This window comes from Ursus maritimus, unplaced genomic scaffold, assembly GCF_017311325.1.
Source record: "Ursus maritimus isolate PB19 unplaced genomic scaffold, ASM1731132v1 scaffold_23, whole genome shotgun sequence".
Taxonomy (NCBI): Eukaryota; Metazoa; Chordata; class Mammalia; order Carnivora; family Ursidae; genus Ursus; species Ursus maritimus.
This window is the reverse complement of record NW_024424786.1, coordinates 31,477,404-31,495,164: the sequence shown is the minus strand read 5'-3', so window position 1 is coordinate 31,495,164 and position 17,761 is coordinate 31,477,404. Positions and strand designations below refer to the sequence as shown.

General features: G+C 39.2%; 1 protein-coding gene across 1 annotated transcript; it reads left to right on the top strand.

Annotated features, from left to right (window-relative positions):
- The first annotated feature begins 8,650 nt into the window (after positions 1-8,650).
- Positions 8,651-15,496, top strand: LOC103672288 (olfactory receptor 4C45-like). Its single transcript, XM_008700952.1, has 2 exons — positions 8,651-8,702; positions 14,568-15,496. Exon 2 carries the CDS (start codon positions 14,576-14,578, stop codon positions 15,494-15,496), a length of 921 nt encoding a protein of 306 aa, XP_008699174.1. The 5' UTR covers positions 8,651-8,702; positions 14,568-14,575.
- Positions 15,497-17,761: the final 2,265 nt, after the last annotated feature.

Sequence of the window (17,761 nt, the reverse complement as noted above, 5' to 3'; positions counted from 1 at the left end):
TGATTTAGACTGGAAAAAAATAAATCGGCTAAAAATTAGTGAAATTGCTCAGACATGGTTATACCCTTCAGCAATGTCACCAGGGACAAGTATCCAGGGACAACAGCTGCTTACAAGAGGAGCCCAAGAACACCACCACAAACCATCATTCACTAACCAGGATCACAGGAGGACCAAACATCTGTGCCAGCCTCACTTCACTTCAAAATAACTCAAAAAGGCATCTGCGTATGAGTAGGGACAGCATAGTGGTGAGTTACTATCTCACCAAGGAAACTAATAGGACCTGTGAGCAGATCTCTGGACACTAAAGCTAGCCCACCGCCCACTCCCTCGTCTGGGATACAAACGCCCTTAAAAGTCTCTGCAGTAACAAACTGGAGACCTGGTTGGAGCAACTGTGAGATATCTGAGGACAACTTATTTCAAAAGCTCTCACTAACGATGGATCCCCTTCTCCTGCTCCCGAAGGAGGAATAGGGAGAGCCCAGTGCCAGAGGCCAACAACCTCTCTGCACAGAGGTTGGGATTCTTGAGGAAGAGCTCAGCAACTTGTCTTCAGGTGATTTCACAACGAGGGATTCGAGTATCATGTGATGCTGACATTTCTCATGTTCTCAGGACTTTATATCAGGTTAGATCTCACTCTACATGAAGGCCTTTTAAAAATTAATGTTTTCCCAAAACAAACAAACCAATAGACTCTTAAGTAAGAGAACAAAGTGGTGGTTGCCAGAGGTGGTTTTGGGGGAAGGGTGAAAAAGGAAAGAGGATTAAAAGGTGCAAACTTCACTATAAAATAAATATGTCAAGCAGATGAAAAGGACAGCATAAGGAATATAATCAATGATACTGTGATACTGTTGACGGATGGGTGACTACACTTATCTTGGTGAGCACTGAATAATGTATAGAATTGTCAAATCACTAGGTTGTACATACACCTGAAACGAACGGACCAAGGAGCCCAATGTAGGACTCCATCCCAGGATTCAACCGCAGGACTTGATCCCAGGACCCCGAGATCATGACCTCAGGCAAAGGCAAATGCGTAACCGACTGAGCCATCCAGGTGTCTCCCTTAGGAGACGCTTAACTATAGGAAACAAACTAAGGGCTCCTGGAGGGGAGGTAGGTGCGAGATGGAGTCACTGGGTGATGGGCATTAAGGAGGGCACGTGATGTCATGAGCACTGGGTGTTACACACAACTGATGAATCACTGAACTCAACATCTGAAACTACTGATACACTATATGTTAATTAACTGAATTTAAATAAGATAAAAAAATAAGGGTGATGACACTCACGATGCTGATGAGGACCGCTAATGTCTGTCGAGCACCTTCTGTGAACAACGTCCTGACCTACCCACTCATTTATACGCTTTGGAGGCAGTACATTTCTGTCCATATTTCTTTCATTAACATAAGTCTCAAACTGGGGAACTTACCTCGGTTTAAAACATTTCCCTATTTGAACATAAGGGTGAACATACCCACGGAATCCTGTGAACATCAATAACACAACGCCAGTATAAATAAGCGGGACAGGGTTCTTATTGAATGTTTATCAGGTGCAAAGTACTTTGTAGTCACATTTTTTGTTATTTGATTCTTACTACAGCCCAGTAACTCCAAGGACACTGACTTCCCCATTTCATGAATTGGGAAACAATCGGTTGGAGAGGTTAATTATATAGCTCAAGATCAATGTGCTACAATTTGCCTGCACCAGAATTCAAATCTAAGCCTGTCCGACCCAAAGCCTTCCCGCATTACCAAGCCCACTGTGAAGCTGCTTACTATAACCAGACAACAAGCTAAAGTTTTCACATTTCTCTCTAATCTTTGGAATTTTCTTCTTGAAACCCTTTCATCTTCACTGTTTGAACCAATCTGTAGCTAGACTTGCCTTCACAGAATGGCCAGGCTGAAAATGTACAAGTCTGCAAAGAACGAGCTACTGACTAGTCAGTAATTTGTAACTCCATAAATACTTTGATTCCCACATAACAGGAAATTTCTTTGAAATTATTTTCTCCTCCATCAGCAGTAGTTTGTACATAAAGGAATGACCTGTGGTTTATACAGTAGTATTTTCCCCTGATAAGTAAATAACAAATATTTTTTATGATTCTGTGCTCATCCTGCTGTTGTCCATTAAAAAAGAAAGAAATTCACTGAGGGAAGAAAGTTCAGAAGAGGTGAGAAACTATTTTTTTAGGTAGCAAAGAGCTAGAACACAAGCAACGCCAGGCAAGGAGCAGGCAGACCCATCCCATCAAGTTTAGGAGGCAGGGAGCTTAAGCCTTCAGGAATTACCTTTTGGGAACAAGGATGCCACACCCAAGAGAAAGTGTTTCCATCATGGAAACTAGAACTGTTTTAAAACTGAAGTCACAAGATAAGATTAGAAAAACAGACTTGGGTTCGCCTGGGTGGCACAGCGGTTGAGCGTCTGCCTTCGGCTCAGGGCGTGATCCCGGTGTTCTGGGATTGAGCCCCACATCAGGCTCTTCCGCTATGAGCCTGCTTCTTCCTCTCCCACTCCCCCTGCTTGTGTTCCCTCTCTCGCTGGCTGTCTCTGTCTCTGTCGAATAAATAAATAAAATCTTTAAAAAAAAAAAGAAAAAAGAAAAACAGACTTGACAATTAAGTCTTCCGCTCTTGGGTGAAAATGAGAGGTCACAGAAGCATGGTCCATTTCTGCAGGGCTAGCTTCATCCCCATTATAAACACACACACAGTTCTATGACATTTCAAAACTTCTAAATACAATGCACATTATTATTGAGTTGAGTCTAACACTTCTCCTCCAATCACTATTATTTTTCAACCGTAAGGTACACAGATTGAAGTGCCAGACATAGGCCACTTGATGGCACCCTGAGAAAACCACTTCTCCAATGTGCAGACCTCTAGGGATTGTGTGTCTAAACACTATGAGCACCATGGACCACTCTACTGACTCCATGTGTTGATGGAAAGATGCTGAAATTAGGGGAAACTTGGAAGAGGCTGAAGAAATTCAGTGATAAAAACCTTAGCAAAGGCACTCTGAGTTGGGGTGTGTTGGAATGGGACACTGCCCCACTCTCATTAGGTGAGGGATAAAATAGATAATAAAAGTTCCTGGAGCACCTGGGTGGCACAGCGGTTAAGCGTCTGCCTTCGGCTCAGGGCGTGATCCCAGCGTTATGGGATCGAGCCCCACATCAGGCTCCTCCGCTATGAGCCTGCTTCTTCCTCTCCCACTCCCCCTGCTTGTGTTCCCTCTCTCGCTGGCTGTCTCTCTCTGTGTCAAATAAATAAATAAAATCTTTAAAAAAAATAGCTAATAAAAGTTCCTAAGACATGGCTTGCCAGCAACCTTCTTATTTTAAATCATCTCCAGCATTCTAAAAGAATTATAATCACTGGCAGGATAGCTTTGAGAGCTCAAATAAAATACTTTATCATAATATACTGAGAGAATCATATAGTTTTTCTCCATTGGCCTATAAAGAAGAAAATCCATTATATTAATGAGCTTTCTAATATTAATTTCAGGGACTTGGTCCTTCTTTGAAGACAGGATTTGAGTGTGATTCTACTCAGTGTGATCCCCCCAGAACCTAGAACCTCATCTGGGATGTTGTTTTTGTCAAGAAACCAGCTTGAGTTTATTTATGAGTTCCAGTTTATTCTGTTTGTAATGTGTCTTTGTTATTTGGGGCAATCAAGTATGCTTACTGTAAATTTAAAAAAAAAAAAACACTTAAAAAGTATAAGTAAAAGTTCAATCTAAAGTAGACTCAAACCACAAAGTTAAGTACTGTTGCCATTGGATAAACCTACTTCCAAACGCACATCGCTACCCAGACCTGCAGATGACAAGCTACAGAATTTTACATCACCAGGCCACATGCTGTTTCATAACCTGATTTTTAAGTTCTCTCTTAAGCTGTAGACACTTCCTATGGCAACAAATATAGATAAATGGCACCTGTTTAACAGATGAACAGTATCTGTGTACCAAGGAACATAAAATTGTGGGGGAATGTGTAAGCTACTGACATTAGATGTGAAACACTGGAAGTATGACCTACTGGAACCAGGAAACATACTTAAAAGTACAGCACAGGAAATGTTATTACATCTAATGAGTTTTTTCCACTTTGTGTCTGTATTCTTCTTCCTGCCAAAGAAACTTTTACAAAATTCCTTTTACTGCACTATCAATAAAATGCAGTCCTCAAGCAGAACACCTGGGACAGTAACCTGCTTCTCATTCCTTCCCAGTCCGTCCCCTGACATCAATCAATATTTCCTTTCTACACATTCTCAAGCATCGTTTAAAATGTAGCTTATAACATGGTCAATAACAAATTACATAGAAGAATGAGCCTACTATTCTTCAGTGACCACCAGGATTGGCCTCATTCAATAGGAAATAAGACTTCTGCAAACAAAGAATACCCCTCGGGATTATGTTCCCACAAAAATCTTTCAATATTTTTTTGCAGCTCAATTAGGCTTTTCTTGCATTATACAGTTATTTAAAATGTTTTTACACTTAATGGGGCCATTTCATACAGTTTTAACTTCTCTAAGACCAAATTCACCTTTTTTTTTCTCAATCCAATTCCAAAGGTATTATACCAATCATGGGCTTCAAGTCAACATCCCAAAATATGTTTTCATCAATGAACTTACAAATCCTCTGTTCCACCAGGAAGCCATGCCAGGAAGATTAGTGTTTCACACCCCATAAAGCTAGTGAACTTACAGGGATCATTCTCTTTTCTTTCCCAACAAATTTTCCCATGCACCACACACTCCAGTTACTGGAATAGTGACTGGAGGCCACTGCTTATTAAATTCTGGATGCCCTCTGGTTTCTGGATATAATCTATTCCAGCCATCATATACAGATTTAGTTTTACACACAGGCTTCCAAGTATCATTGTGTTAACACTATCCACCTGCCACCCCTTCCCTAACAGGATCAACAGAGTCTTTTTCTTTTATCTGGTCATCCTAACCAGTTGAACCACAGGGAAGATAACATTGACAGAAAAATCTGTGGTATCAGCCCATCACAAAACAATAAAGACCACACTGTAAAATAACATCCTGCCATAATTGAAGCTTAGCATAACGTTCCTATAAAAACCTCCTCTTGGCCTTGGCCCTCTAGCACTCCTGGCCATTAGACTTTAAAGACGTCAGATTACATAGTGATTAAAACAGCCAATATGCTTTCCTACATAAGGGGCAGGTCTTTTACCATCAACAGTGATAGATATGGCATTCCATCATAGCAATTACTGACTTAATCCACTCACTACAGCTTCCTGATTCCAAGCCAATTTCAATTCTATCTCCTGCAACACAGATCCATCTAGTGCCCCTTTTTGAGGGAGCAAATCTTTCTCATCATGATAAGCCTCTATGAACATTGTGTTGGATAGAACCAGTCTGAGAAACAGAGTACAGGCAAGCACTGAAGATCCAAGAAATATCCAAACAATCTCCCAAGAGCCCTTGTTCACACAGACAAGCAAGCTTCATCTTCAGCTGAACCACCAAGACAAGCATGAGATTAGTCTTGGCTTCAGGAAAGCTCAAGATGTTTCCAATAAGGTGTTTATGTCCTCTGGTCAAGTCACTTATGTCAGGTAAAAGCATCAGTAAAAAATTGATTCTTGGGGTCACCAGGGGAGTTCAGGACTTTGAAAAATACACCAAAAATCCCACCGGTCTTATCCTAACCAAGGGTCAAAACCCTGCAAACCAGAGATAAAGAAAGATTTTCCTGTGGAATAGTAAAATAATTCTGTCCTACACATTGTACCCTCTGACTCTTGATCAAGATTAAATCACTCATAATCATTCCTTCTCCTGCATATTTTGTACCATTTATAGAACAGGAAAAAACAGACCACATCCAAAGTGCTAATATCTTCTGTCATCAAATAAGAGACGGGTATGTTTTAAAGAAACATTAAAGTTAACCAAATATTCCACCATAAAATTATTCACAATCAAGGACAAGCTGGAGAACTATTTCACTTCCTCCCAATACCGAAAATAAAATTTTATGAAAAGTATCGAAATATTGATTCAATGTAACAATTAATTAATTATTAACTAATTTGTAGTTCCCGCTCTAACCAATCAGATTTCATTGGATGAGCATCAGGGAGATGTTAATTCAATTTCCTGATACATTTGATCATCAACATCAGTATTAAAGATATTGTTGACATCAAATTAATCCTACAAGTTACACCAGTATTAAACCAAGGAACATAGACATTTTAACTATGTTAATTCTTCCGATCCATGAGCACGGAATATTTTTCCATCTTTTTGTGTCTTCTTCATGTCTTTCAAGAGTGATCTGTAGTTTCTAGAATATAGATCCTTTACCTCTCTGGTTAAGTTAATTCCGAGATATCGTATGATTTTTGGTGCTATTGTAAATGGAATCGATTCCCTGATTTCTCTTTCTTCAGTCTCATTGTTCATGGATAGAAATGCAACTGATTTCTGAGCACTGATTTTGTATCCCGCCACATTACTGAATTGCTCTATAAGTTCCAGTAGTTTGGGAGTGGAGTCTTTTGGGTTTTCCATATAGAGTATCATGTCATCTGCGAAGAGAGACAGTTTGACTTCTTCTTTGCCGATTTGAATACCTTTTACCCCTTTTTGTTGTCTGATTGCTGTTGCAAGGACTTCTAGTACTATGTTGAATAATAACAGCGAGAGTGGGCATCCTTGTCCTGTTTCTGATCTTAAGGGAAAGGCTTTCAGCTCTTCCCATTGAGAATGATATTCGCTGTAGGCTTTTCATAGATAGTTTTTATGAGATTGAGGAATGTACCCTCGATCCCTACACATCTGAAAGGATGCTGTGTTTTGTCAAATGCTTTTTCTGCATCAATTGAGAGGTTCATATGGTTCTTGACTCTTTTCTTGTTGATGTGATCTATCACACTGATCGACTTGCAAATGTTGAACCACCTTGCATCCCAGGGATGAATCCCACTTGGTCATGATGGAAAATCCTTTTAATGTACTGTTGGATCCTATTAGCTAGGATCTTGTTGAGAATTTTGGCATCATGTTCATCAGGGATATCGGTAATTCTCCTTTTTGATGGGGTCTTTGCCTGGTTTGGGGATCAAGGTAATACTGGCCTCATAGAATGAGTTTGGTAGTTTCCTTCTGTTCCTATTTTTTGAAACAGCTTCAGGAGAATAGGTATTATTTCTTCTTTGAATGTTTGGTAGAATTCCCCGGGGAATCCATAAGGCCCTGGACACTTGTTTTGGGGGAGGTTTTTGATCACTGCTTCAATCTCTTCATAATTAATCAGTCTATTTAAATAATCAATTTCTTCCTGTTTCAGTATTGGTAGTTTATAGGTTTCCAGGCAGACATCCATTTCTTCCAGGTTGCTTAATTTATTGCCATATAGTTGTTGATAATAGTTTCTAATGATCCTTCCTATTTCATTCGTGTTGGTTGTGACCTCTCCCCTTTCATTCATAATTTTATTAATTTGGGTCCTTTCTCTATTCTTTTGAATAAGTCTGGCCAGTGGCTTATCAATCTTATTCTTTCAGAGAACCAGCTTCTATTTTTGTTGATCTGCTCTACTGTGCTCCTGGTTTCTAATTCATTGATTTCTGCTCTAATCTACCCAGAGAAATCTACACTTTCAATGCCATCCAGATCAAAATACCAATGACATTTTTCAAAGAGCTGGAAAAAACAGCCCTTAAATTTGTGTGGAACCAGAAAAGACCCTGAATTGCCAAGGAATTGTTGAAAAGGAAAAACAAAGCTGGGAGCATCACAATGCCAGATTTCAAGCTGTACTACAAAGCTGTGATCACAAAGACAGCATGGTACTGGCACATATATTATATCTTCCTGGTAAATTTACCCTTTTATCATTATATGAAGTCCTTACTTGTGACCGTTTTCGTTTTAGAATTTATTTTATCTGACATAAGCTGTTTCCTCCTCCTTAGGATATTCTTCCTTTTTCCTGTTTCATGATGCTCTTAGACAATTCTGTTTAAATGTGTTGTAAGCTCACAAATCTAAGTGCCTGGTATATCTTACTGGAGCCTCAAACATTCACTCAACTGTTTCTGAAATATGACTACATTATTCTTAATTTCAAACGGAATTCACCTGATGTTTTATGGTCACCCAGAAACAAGGTACAAAAAACAACTGCAGCTTAGCCTCAGCAGCACAGGTGACTAGAGAAGAGACACAGGGCAGTAGCCTCTCATGAATTCAAGCCTCTGCCCTTCCTCTAGTCCACCTCTCATTCTCGCTTTCCTAGGGGAGAAAATACTATGGCAGGTGTTCAGAGAATACCAATCCATGTGCAATTACAGGGAAGGACCTACATTTGTAAACCTGTCGTTGTGTATATAGATGAGTGCATGTGTGAATGTGTGCGTGCATATGACTGTGTTTCTGAGTCTCTCAGAGGGTGAGGAGGCTATGTGTTCATTATATAACTACTAATATGGCCCAACTTTAATTCTGAGTTCATCTACTTGGGGTTCCCATCAGTCTCACAGAAAACAATCCTGACAGAAATGATCTGCTTCATCAAAATTTATCTGCCACAATTGCAATCCCTGTACTATTCACAGACAAGTCAGTTATCCAGATGCCAAAGTGGATTCACAGAACAAATGAACAACATGACCGAATTCATCCTGCTTGGTCTGACACAGAACCCTCATGTGCAGAAACTCTTGCTCATTGTGTTAGTAGTCATCTACTTTCTCACCGTGGCAGGCAACCTACTCATTGTCGTGACAAGCACCACCACCAGAGCCCTGGGCTCCCCCATGTATTTCTTTCTGTTTCTCTTGTCTAACAATAAATTATTAGACAATAAAGTTATTTCAATGAAAAGCCATAATGTGTAAGTATTTAGGCACAAATGCATACTTTCAATCCAATCTATGTACTCAAAGTAGATTTATTATGATGAGAAATAAAGATCAACCAGAAATGAATGAGTTTTAAAGAATGAGAGAGAATTAATCTCAAAATTAATGCAGCCTTATTGCACAATTCCACAGGCATCATTTACATTGGAATCTGGTCTCTTCCTAGAGTAAATTATTTTCTCTGCCTAACGCCAAAAAGGGATACAAAATTCTTCCAGGTACAGCCATAGAGCAATATTGCACATGATTCCCAGGCAGAAAATAACTGGTGGAACACTTTTCTGTCAAAGACATACTATACACCACTTCACCACTGAAGTAGCCGTCATTATATGGATTTCCACCTTAGCTAATAGAAACAAAACTATCTAGCAAAAAAGAGAGTTAATGATAATTGAGTAAGCCAGAAAGAAACAGTATGCATTCAAATTTGAACGACAGACTTCAGACCAATTGAAAGACAATGCAATGGGAAGTAATCTGAGATACAGACATAGTGCCATTCTAAGAGAAAGAACTCAAGGAAAAGGAGATCCAGATTTGGCCCAGGACAAAAGTTCTGCAAAAGAAAGAGAGAAAACATGAAAGGATATCAATACCAAGAAATGAACAAAATTCAAGGGAAGGCAGTAAGAAAGGAAAAGAGGGACAGAAGAACTACAAGACACACAGAAAACAAAACAGCAAGACTAAGTCCTTACCTATAAATAATTACTTTATATGTAAATGGGTTAAACTCTCCAATCAAAAGACACAGTGGGATTACATGGATTTTTTTTAAATCCTACTCTATGCTGTCTCTAACAGACTCACTTAAGCTTTAAGAACACACATTGTCTCAAAGTGAAGTGATAGAAAAAAAAGATAGTCCATGTGAATGGCAACTGAAAGAGGGCAGGGACTATACTTATGTCAGATAAAATAAATTCTAAAATGAAAACTGTCACAAATAAGGACTTCAAAAAATGATAAAAGGGTCAATTTACCAGGAAGATATAATAATTATAAGTATTTATGCACCCAACATAGAATACCTAAATATACCAAGCAAATATTAACAGATCTAAAGGCAGAAAGAGACAAAAAATAATACTAAGAGACTTCAATGCTGAACTTTCAAAGACGGATACAACATATAGACAGAATATCAGTAAGAACCCAATGGACTTGAACAACTCTGTTAACCAAATGGACCTAACAGACATATACGGAACAGTCCATCCAATAGCCGTGCAATAGACAGGCATTCTTCTCAAGTGCGCATGGAAGATGATGCAAGATAGATTGTATGTTAGGTCACAAAACAAGTCTTGAAAAACTAAAGAGGATTGAAATCATACAATGTATCTTTTCTGAACACAATGAAGTGAAACAAAATCAATAGCAGAAGAAAAACTGAAAAATTCATGAATACATGGAAATTTAATAACACATTATTGTGCAACCTATGGATCAAAGAAGAAATCAAAAGGGGACTTAGAAATATTTCAAAACCAACAAAAATTTAAACATAGACATAGACATTCCCACAAAGAAAATAATAAATGAAAAAACAATAAATGAAAAGATGCTCCACATCACTAATCATCAGGGAAATACAAATCAAAACCACAATGAGATATCATTTCACATCTGTTAAAATGGCCAGTATCAAAAATATAAGAGATGACAAGTATTAGTAAGGATGTGGAGAAAGGGAACCCTGTTCACTAAGGGTACGAATGTAAATTCGTACAGTCACTATAGCAAACAGAATGGAGGTTCCTCAAAAAATTAAAATAAAATACCATATGAGCCAACAATCCCACATCTGGGTATTTATCCAAAACTACTGAAATCAGGATCTCAAGGAATTCTTGGCCCTCCTATGCTCCTTTCAGCATTATTCCCAATAGCTAAGATGGGGAAACAGCCTCAACGACCATCAGCAGATGCATATCCTTAAAACAACAGTGTAGTATATATAGACATGGAATACTTTTCAGCCTCAAAAAGGAAGGAAATCATGTCATTTGTGACAACATGGTTGAAACTTGACAGCATTACTCTAATTAAAATAAGCCAGTGATAGAAGAAACACTGCATAATTCCACTTAAATGAAATCTTTCAAAGAGTGCAACCCAATGAACCAGAAAGCAAACTGTGTTTTCTGACTGGGGGACGGAAGAAATGAGCAGTGATTGTTTAAAGGATATGGACTTTTAGAATGGGAAGATGAAAATTCTGGAGATACTTGGTGGTAATGTTTGCACACAATGTGAATGCACTTAATAACACTGAACCATACATTTGAAAATAGTTATGGGTGCCTGGGTGGCTCAGTTGATTAAGTGTCTGCCTTCAGCTCAGGTCATGATCCTGGGGTCCTGCGATCAAGCCCCTGGTCCTGTTCCTGCTCATCAGGGAGTCTGCTTCTCCCTCTCCCTCTCACTGTTTCTATCTAAAATAAATATATAAAATCTTTAAAAATTAAAAAAATGAAAATGGTTAAAATGGCATATTTTATATTATGTGTATTTTACCAGATTAAAAAAAAAAAACAAGGGAGAAGAACAGACTGTGAGTGAGCAAAACTATTAACTGTTAAGCAGAGGGCTGAAGGCACTCCTTCCATTTGGGGTGCAGGACTTTAGGAGTGTATCACTTACCTTACAGGTAACGGTTAATTTTTTTTCAAGGTGATTTGTGCAGGACTTCATCCAGCTCCTCCACACCTCAGAGACTGAGGGAGAGAAGATTACAGTGGAGCCTCCTTTCTATACTGTTTCCATCCCCTACCTCTGAATGTCTTTACATATAATGCTTACATTGGTGTGATTTTCTCACTGCCTCCCATGTGGAAGCACTGCTCTTTACTGTAAATCTCCACAATTCCTTCTGTGTGGGATAGAGAGAAAACCTATATTCCCATGAACACACCATGAGCATCTTTCGTCTAGATACACACACCAAAGGAAATTGATAGATCTATGACTCATAAATTACCCAATCTCGGTAGCTGAGAATTCTGCCATCTGAGTCTCCTTTGTCAGCCACTAACAAAAATGTCAGTCTCCCAGAGTAACATGGCACATGACCTTGAAAACTGGCACTTCCATTCTCAGGACAACCACATTAGTTAGAACAGACAGGTTTTCAGAGAGAAATCCAATCTCTGAACTCTGACCTATGCCTACAACCACCCCCTACCCTATGCCAGGCTCAACAATGTCAAAATGAACAACAAAGCCCTATCAGGAAGCTTTCCAACTTTTTAACCAAAATATCATCCCAAACTATACCCACAGACACGTGTTTCACCAAAGTGCAACTGCATTTCTAAAACTGGCCTCTAATGATGCTTGTGGGGGCCAAGTAGGAGCAAGTAAAAGACGGTGGCTGACGCTTCCAGCAAAGATTCCAACAGGACCAATTACTAATCCTCTGAGGACTTGAGAGGTCAATGCATTACCAAAGTCTATTTAAGTATTTCTCTAGCATCTATGAAGAAAGAATTACAGGATATTTAACGAAATGACAAAGGCAGAGCATATACCAACAAGCTTAAGATTCGTACGGGAGACACTGCTCCCAAGATAAGGAGGTTAAAAGGAGGAATAAAAAGAATTCTCTCCACACTCTCATGGACTTGTTGGGAAACATAAACTTGGCAGGATTTGAAAAATATAATATCCAACCAAGTGGGTCTGATGCACTTCTACGTTTCATAGTTCCATATACTAGTGTTTTCTGATGTGAAGTTTTTTCTTTTTTGCCATTAATTTTACTTTAAATATGGCTCTGAGATCTGAGAAATATATGCATTTTGAAGATGTGTCTACACTTTCATAAGAGGCCAAGAAAGTGAGTAGAAATTAAATCCTAGAGAATTGAAGTTTCCTAACTGAAACAGCTCATTTCTGGGTACGTTCAGACTGATAATGGGATCCAAAATAAGCAAAAATGGCCAATTCTGGAGGAGTTGTCTGAGAGAGAATTGCAGTGCCAATTGTTAGTTGACAGACTGTATTTGCAGCTGTGGGGCTATGCCCTCAGCCGAAGAAAACAATGACCGGGTACAATCTGAAAACCGTGGAATCCACAGTCAACTAGATCCAGGTCAGTAATAACTAAATCTTTTTCCCCAAATTTTAAACAGATTAACTTAATTTACCCAAATTATTTTCACCAAATACTTTTTTTTTAAGATTTTTTATTTATTTATTTGACAGAGATAGAGGCAGCCAGCGAGAGAGGGAACACAGCAGGGGGAGCGGGAGAGGAAGAAGCAGGCTCATAGCGGAGGAGCCCGATGTGGGGCTCGACCCCAGAACGCCGGGATCACGCCCTGAGCCGAAGGCAGACGCCTAACCGCTGTGCCACCCAGGCGCCCCTCACCAAATACTTTTTATAGCTAGATGCGGTGAACTGAAGGTGATCTGCTTCTCTAAAGATGAATCGGAACATGATGACAGGAACACATCAGTAGAAAACAGGTCTGTAATCCTGCTACACAAGATGCTGCTGAGAAATAAGGTCACTGTTGTAACACTGTGATGCACATGGACGCCGAAGTAGACTGCATCGGTAGGTTTCTACACGTGATTATTTGAAACTGTTTCCCTCTTCATGACTTCCATACCGCCACACGGAGGTTGGAATTTGTGCATTAAATCTATTAAGGACGATGAAGCACGTAGTTCCACCCATAGCAGCCGTGGACAGAGAAGAAACCACTAAAGAGACTGAGCTTCCGGGAAACAAAAGATACTTTCCTAACCTTCATTGAAGCTAAAAGGTCATGATGCTGAATTCTGTGTCCAGAACTTTTGAGGAACAATATGTCATTATGCTTTTTTTGGCAGGGATAGGGAAAGGAGAAAGTGAGGGGGAGAAGGAATAAAATAGCCTATGGTCATGTGTAACATGTGCTCACTACTGGAAATCCAGGTACAGATCATCCAATCAAAGAATATATTCTTGTATATATTCAATTTTTCCACCAATTAGCAATGAAGACTTCAAGTTTATCGTAATTGATTAAACATATCAAAAGAAAAATTATATTATCTTAGATAACATTTCTGTCTCAATAATAAGAAATTCAGGGAAACTTCATGACTCATTTAATTCCACTTATAAAATGTGACTAGGATTAGAGATGTATTCTGGAGCATTATTCTTTTTCTTTAAAGATTGATTGACTGATTGATTATTAGAGATCACACGAAGAGGAGGAGAAGCAGAGAGAGAAGCAGACTCCCATCTGAGCAGAGACCCTGACCCTGGGCTCAGTCCCAGGACCCTGGGACCAGGGCCTGAGCCAAGGGCAAACACTTCACCTACTGAGTCATCCAGGCGCCCCTATTTTGGCTCTTGTAACATATTGTCACTGTTCAATTTGTATTAATAAGAGAAATTTAACGTCTTTCTGTTCTTTTTTACAACGATTTCCAAAGTGGTTGAGGTGAGTGGAAGGAGTGGTTCCATCAATCCCAGAGGCCTGGACTAAAGAAGTGATAGAAGATTTCAGTGTTGAATTAAAACCACTACTCAGAATTTCTGTGATCTTTCCAGATGGAACATGTGCTCATAACCCAAGCCGACTCCAGGGAAAGGATGAGCAATGTCACCGAATTCATTCTGCTGGGCCTGACTCAGAATCCAGAACTGCAGAAATTCTTATTTGCTGTGTTTTTAATTGCGTACTTGATCACACTGGCAGGTAACATGCTCATCTCGGTCACCATCTTCATTAGCCCAGCCCTGGGTTCTCCCATGTACTTTTTTCTGTCCTACTTGTCTATTTTAGATGCTTTCTACTCTTCTTCCATTGTACCCAAAATGATCTTTGACTTGATCTCTGACAAGAACACCATATCTTTCAATGGCTGCATGACTCAGCTCTTTGCTGAACATTTCTTTGCTGGAGCTGAGATCATTGTATTAGTTGTCATGGCCTATGACCGCTATGTAGCCATCTGTAAGCCCTTGCACTACATGACCATCATGAGCCGACCTGTCTGTGCTATCTTGCTGGGAATGGCTGGGATTTTAGGCTTTCTTCATGGAGGGATACAGGTTTCGTTCATGGTGCAGTTACCATTCTGTGGCCCCAATGTCATTGACCATTTTATGTGTGATTTAATACCTCTCCTGGAACTAGCCTGTACAGACACTCATATTTTGGGGCCCTTGATTGTTGCCAACAGTGGATCAGTGTGTTTTCTCATTTTTTCTATGTTGGTTGCTTCTTACATTGTCATCCTGTGCTCTCTGAGGACCCATAGCTCTGAAGGGCGTCACAAAGCCCTGTCTACCTGTGCTTCTCATGTCACTGTTGTCATCTTATTCTTTGTACCTTGTTCATTTCTGTACCTGAGACCCATGACCTCCTTCCCTGCTGACAAAGCTGTGACTGTGTTTTATACCATAGTAACGCCTATGTTGAACCCTTTAATTTACACCCTCAGAAATGCAGAAGTGAAAAATGTCATGAAGAAACTCTGGGGGCAAATAATGAAAATTGGTGATAAATGAATCTTGGGATTAGAGTATTTACATAAAAACATCTAGTGAAAATTTAGAGAGATTTATTCCCATTTTTAGTTGATTAAAATTGGGACAGTCAATTACCTGTCTGGATCAGTTTTCTTCACGGGCATATATATTGTGGGCAGGACCAACATACCCATTAAGGCAAAGTAGGCATGGTACCTAGAGGCCACAATAATTCTAGGAGCCCTTGAAATGGTTAATTCTTTTAAAATAAGAAGAAATAACGAATATAATCCAAATACAACTTGCAGTACAGTCATCTTTATACCAGTGCATTCATAATATATAATTTTAATATTTTTAATGGAGGAGAAGGACTCAAGAGGACAAAAGTAGCAAGGGGCCACAAAAGTCATAATGTTGCCCCGATTGTGGGTATGAAACAGATAAGCACCAAAATTCTTGAACACTCTTTATACCCTGCACTACAGCTAGAATGAAGTTTTATTTTAAAAGAGTAAAACTATATATGCAAAAACGTATAGAACACCAAGGAGTCTTCAATCCCAGGAAGAGAACACTTTCACACAAAGGTACTTTTTAAAAATCACATCACCACCATTCCCTGTAGTATCCAATTATCTACAGAAAGAATTAGAGGCAGCATTGGCTGATGCAAAAGAAATATAACTGATCAAGTCTGTAGAGTTAAGGCAGAAAATATCTGTATGTTAAAGTTGTGTTTTAGACGTGGACAAAGGAAGAATCTGAACAGCTGGGGCAGGAAATAACCAGTGATGTAAGAACAAGTCTGTGTCACAAAACTGAACAATGACCATGGATCTGGATTACAGAAAATTCATAACATGTACATAATGAAATTCTAGGAGAGCTTCAGAAATAGTCAGATGCTTTGAAGTCAGAGATTAAGAGCTTTTGATCAAATAGGCTTGATTTCTCATCCTGTCTCCTGCATTAATTAGCCTCCTTTATATAAGTTGCTTCGTCTGTCTACAGATTTTTTTCATCTGTAAAATGGAAATAGCATTACATAGTCTCCTAAGTTGTAAGAATTAATTGATTTAGATTGAAAAAATGAATCAGCTAAAAATTAGTGAAGTTGCTCAGACAGGTTTCAGCCTTCAGCGATGTCACCGGCACAGAAAGTATGCCAGAGACAACAGCTGCTGACAAGAGGAGCCCAAGAACACCACCACAAACCATCATTCACTAACCAGGATCACAGGAGGACCAAAATCTGTGCCAGCCTCACTTCACTTCAAAATAAGTCATAAAAGGTATCTGCGTATGAGTAGGGACAACATAGCGGTGAGTTACTATCTCTGCAAGGAAACAAATGGGACCTGTGAACAGATCTCTGGACACTAAAAGCTAGCCCCCCACCAACTCCCTCGTCTGGGATACAAATGCCCTTAAACGTTTCTGCAGTAACAAATGGGGGACCTGGTTGGGGCAACTGTGAGATATCTGAGAAGAACTTATTTCAAAAGCTCTCACTAATGATGGATCCCCTTCTGCTGCTCCTGAATGAGAGCCCAGTACCAGAGACCAACAGACCTCTCTGTAGAGAGCTTGGGATTCCGGAGGAAGAGCTCAGCAACTTGTGTTCAGAAGGTGATTTCACAACCAGGGATTTGAATACCATGTGATGCTGACATTTGTCACGTTCTCAGGACTTTATATCCGGTTAGATCTCACTTTATGTGAAGGCCTTTTGAAAATAAATGTTTTCCCAAAACAAACAAACCAACAGACTCGTAAGTAAGAGAACAAAGTGATGGTTGCCAGTGGTGGTTGCCAGAGGTAGTTGTGGGGGGAAGGGTGAAATAGGTAAAGGGGATTAAAAGGTACAAATTTCATTATAAAATAAGTCAAGGTGATGAAAAGTACAGCATAAGGAATAAAATCAATGATATTGTAATACTGTTGTATGGTGACAGACGGATAACTACCCTTATCTTCGTGAGCACTGAATAATATATAGAACTGTCGAATCACTCAGTTGTACACATGAAACTAACGTAACTGTTTCTCAATTACACTCCAATAATAAATTCTAAAATATAGATGATTTGCCATAATTTCCTGTGGGTGACCATCTTAAAAATATATGGAAGCAACATTATGTTTAAAATATCAAACTTATCTTTTCAAGATGAAGCTGTAGTTCCCAAGAAAGATGAGATAAAAGAGGATATTGTAAGAATACGGATGACGATCAAAGAAAGAAAATTATTATAAGGTTTCACTCATATGTGGAATTTAAGAAATAAAACAGAGGATCAT

What these genes read in the sequence shown, in the direction of transcription:
- LOC103672288 (XM_008700952.1), top strand. Translation starts at nt 14,576, where the DNA reads ATGAGCAATGTCACCGAATTCATTCTGCTGGGCCTGACTCAGAATCCA.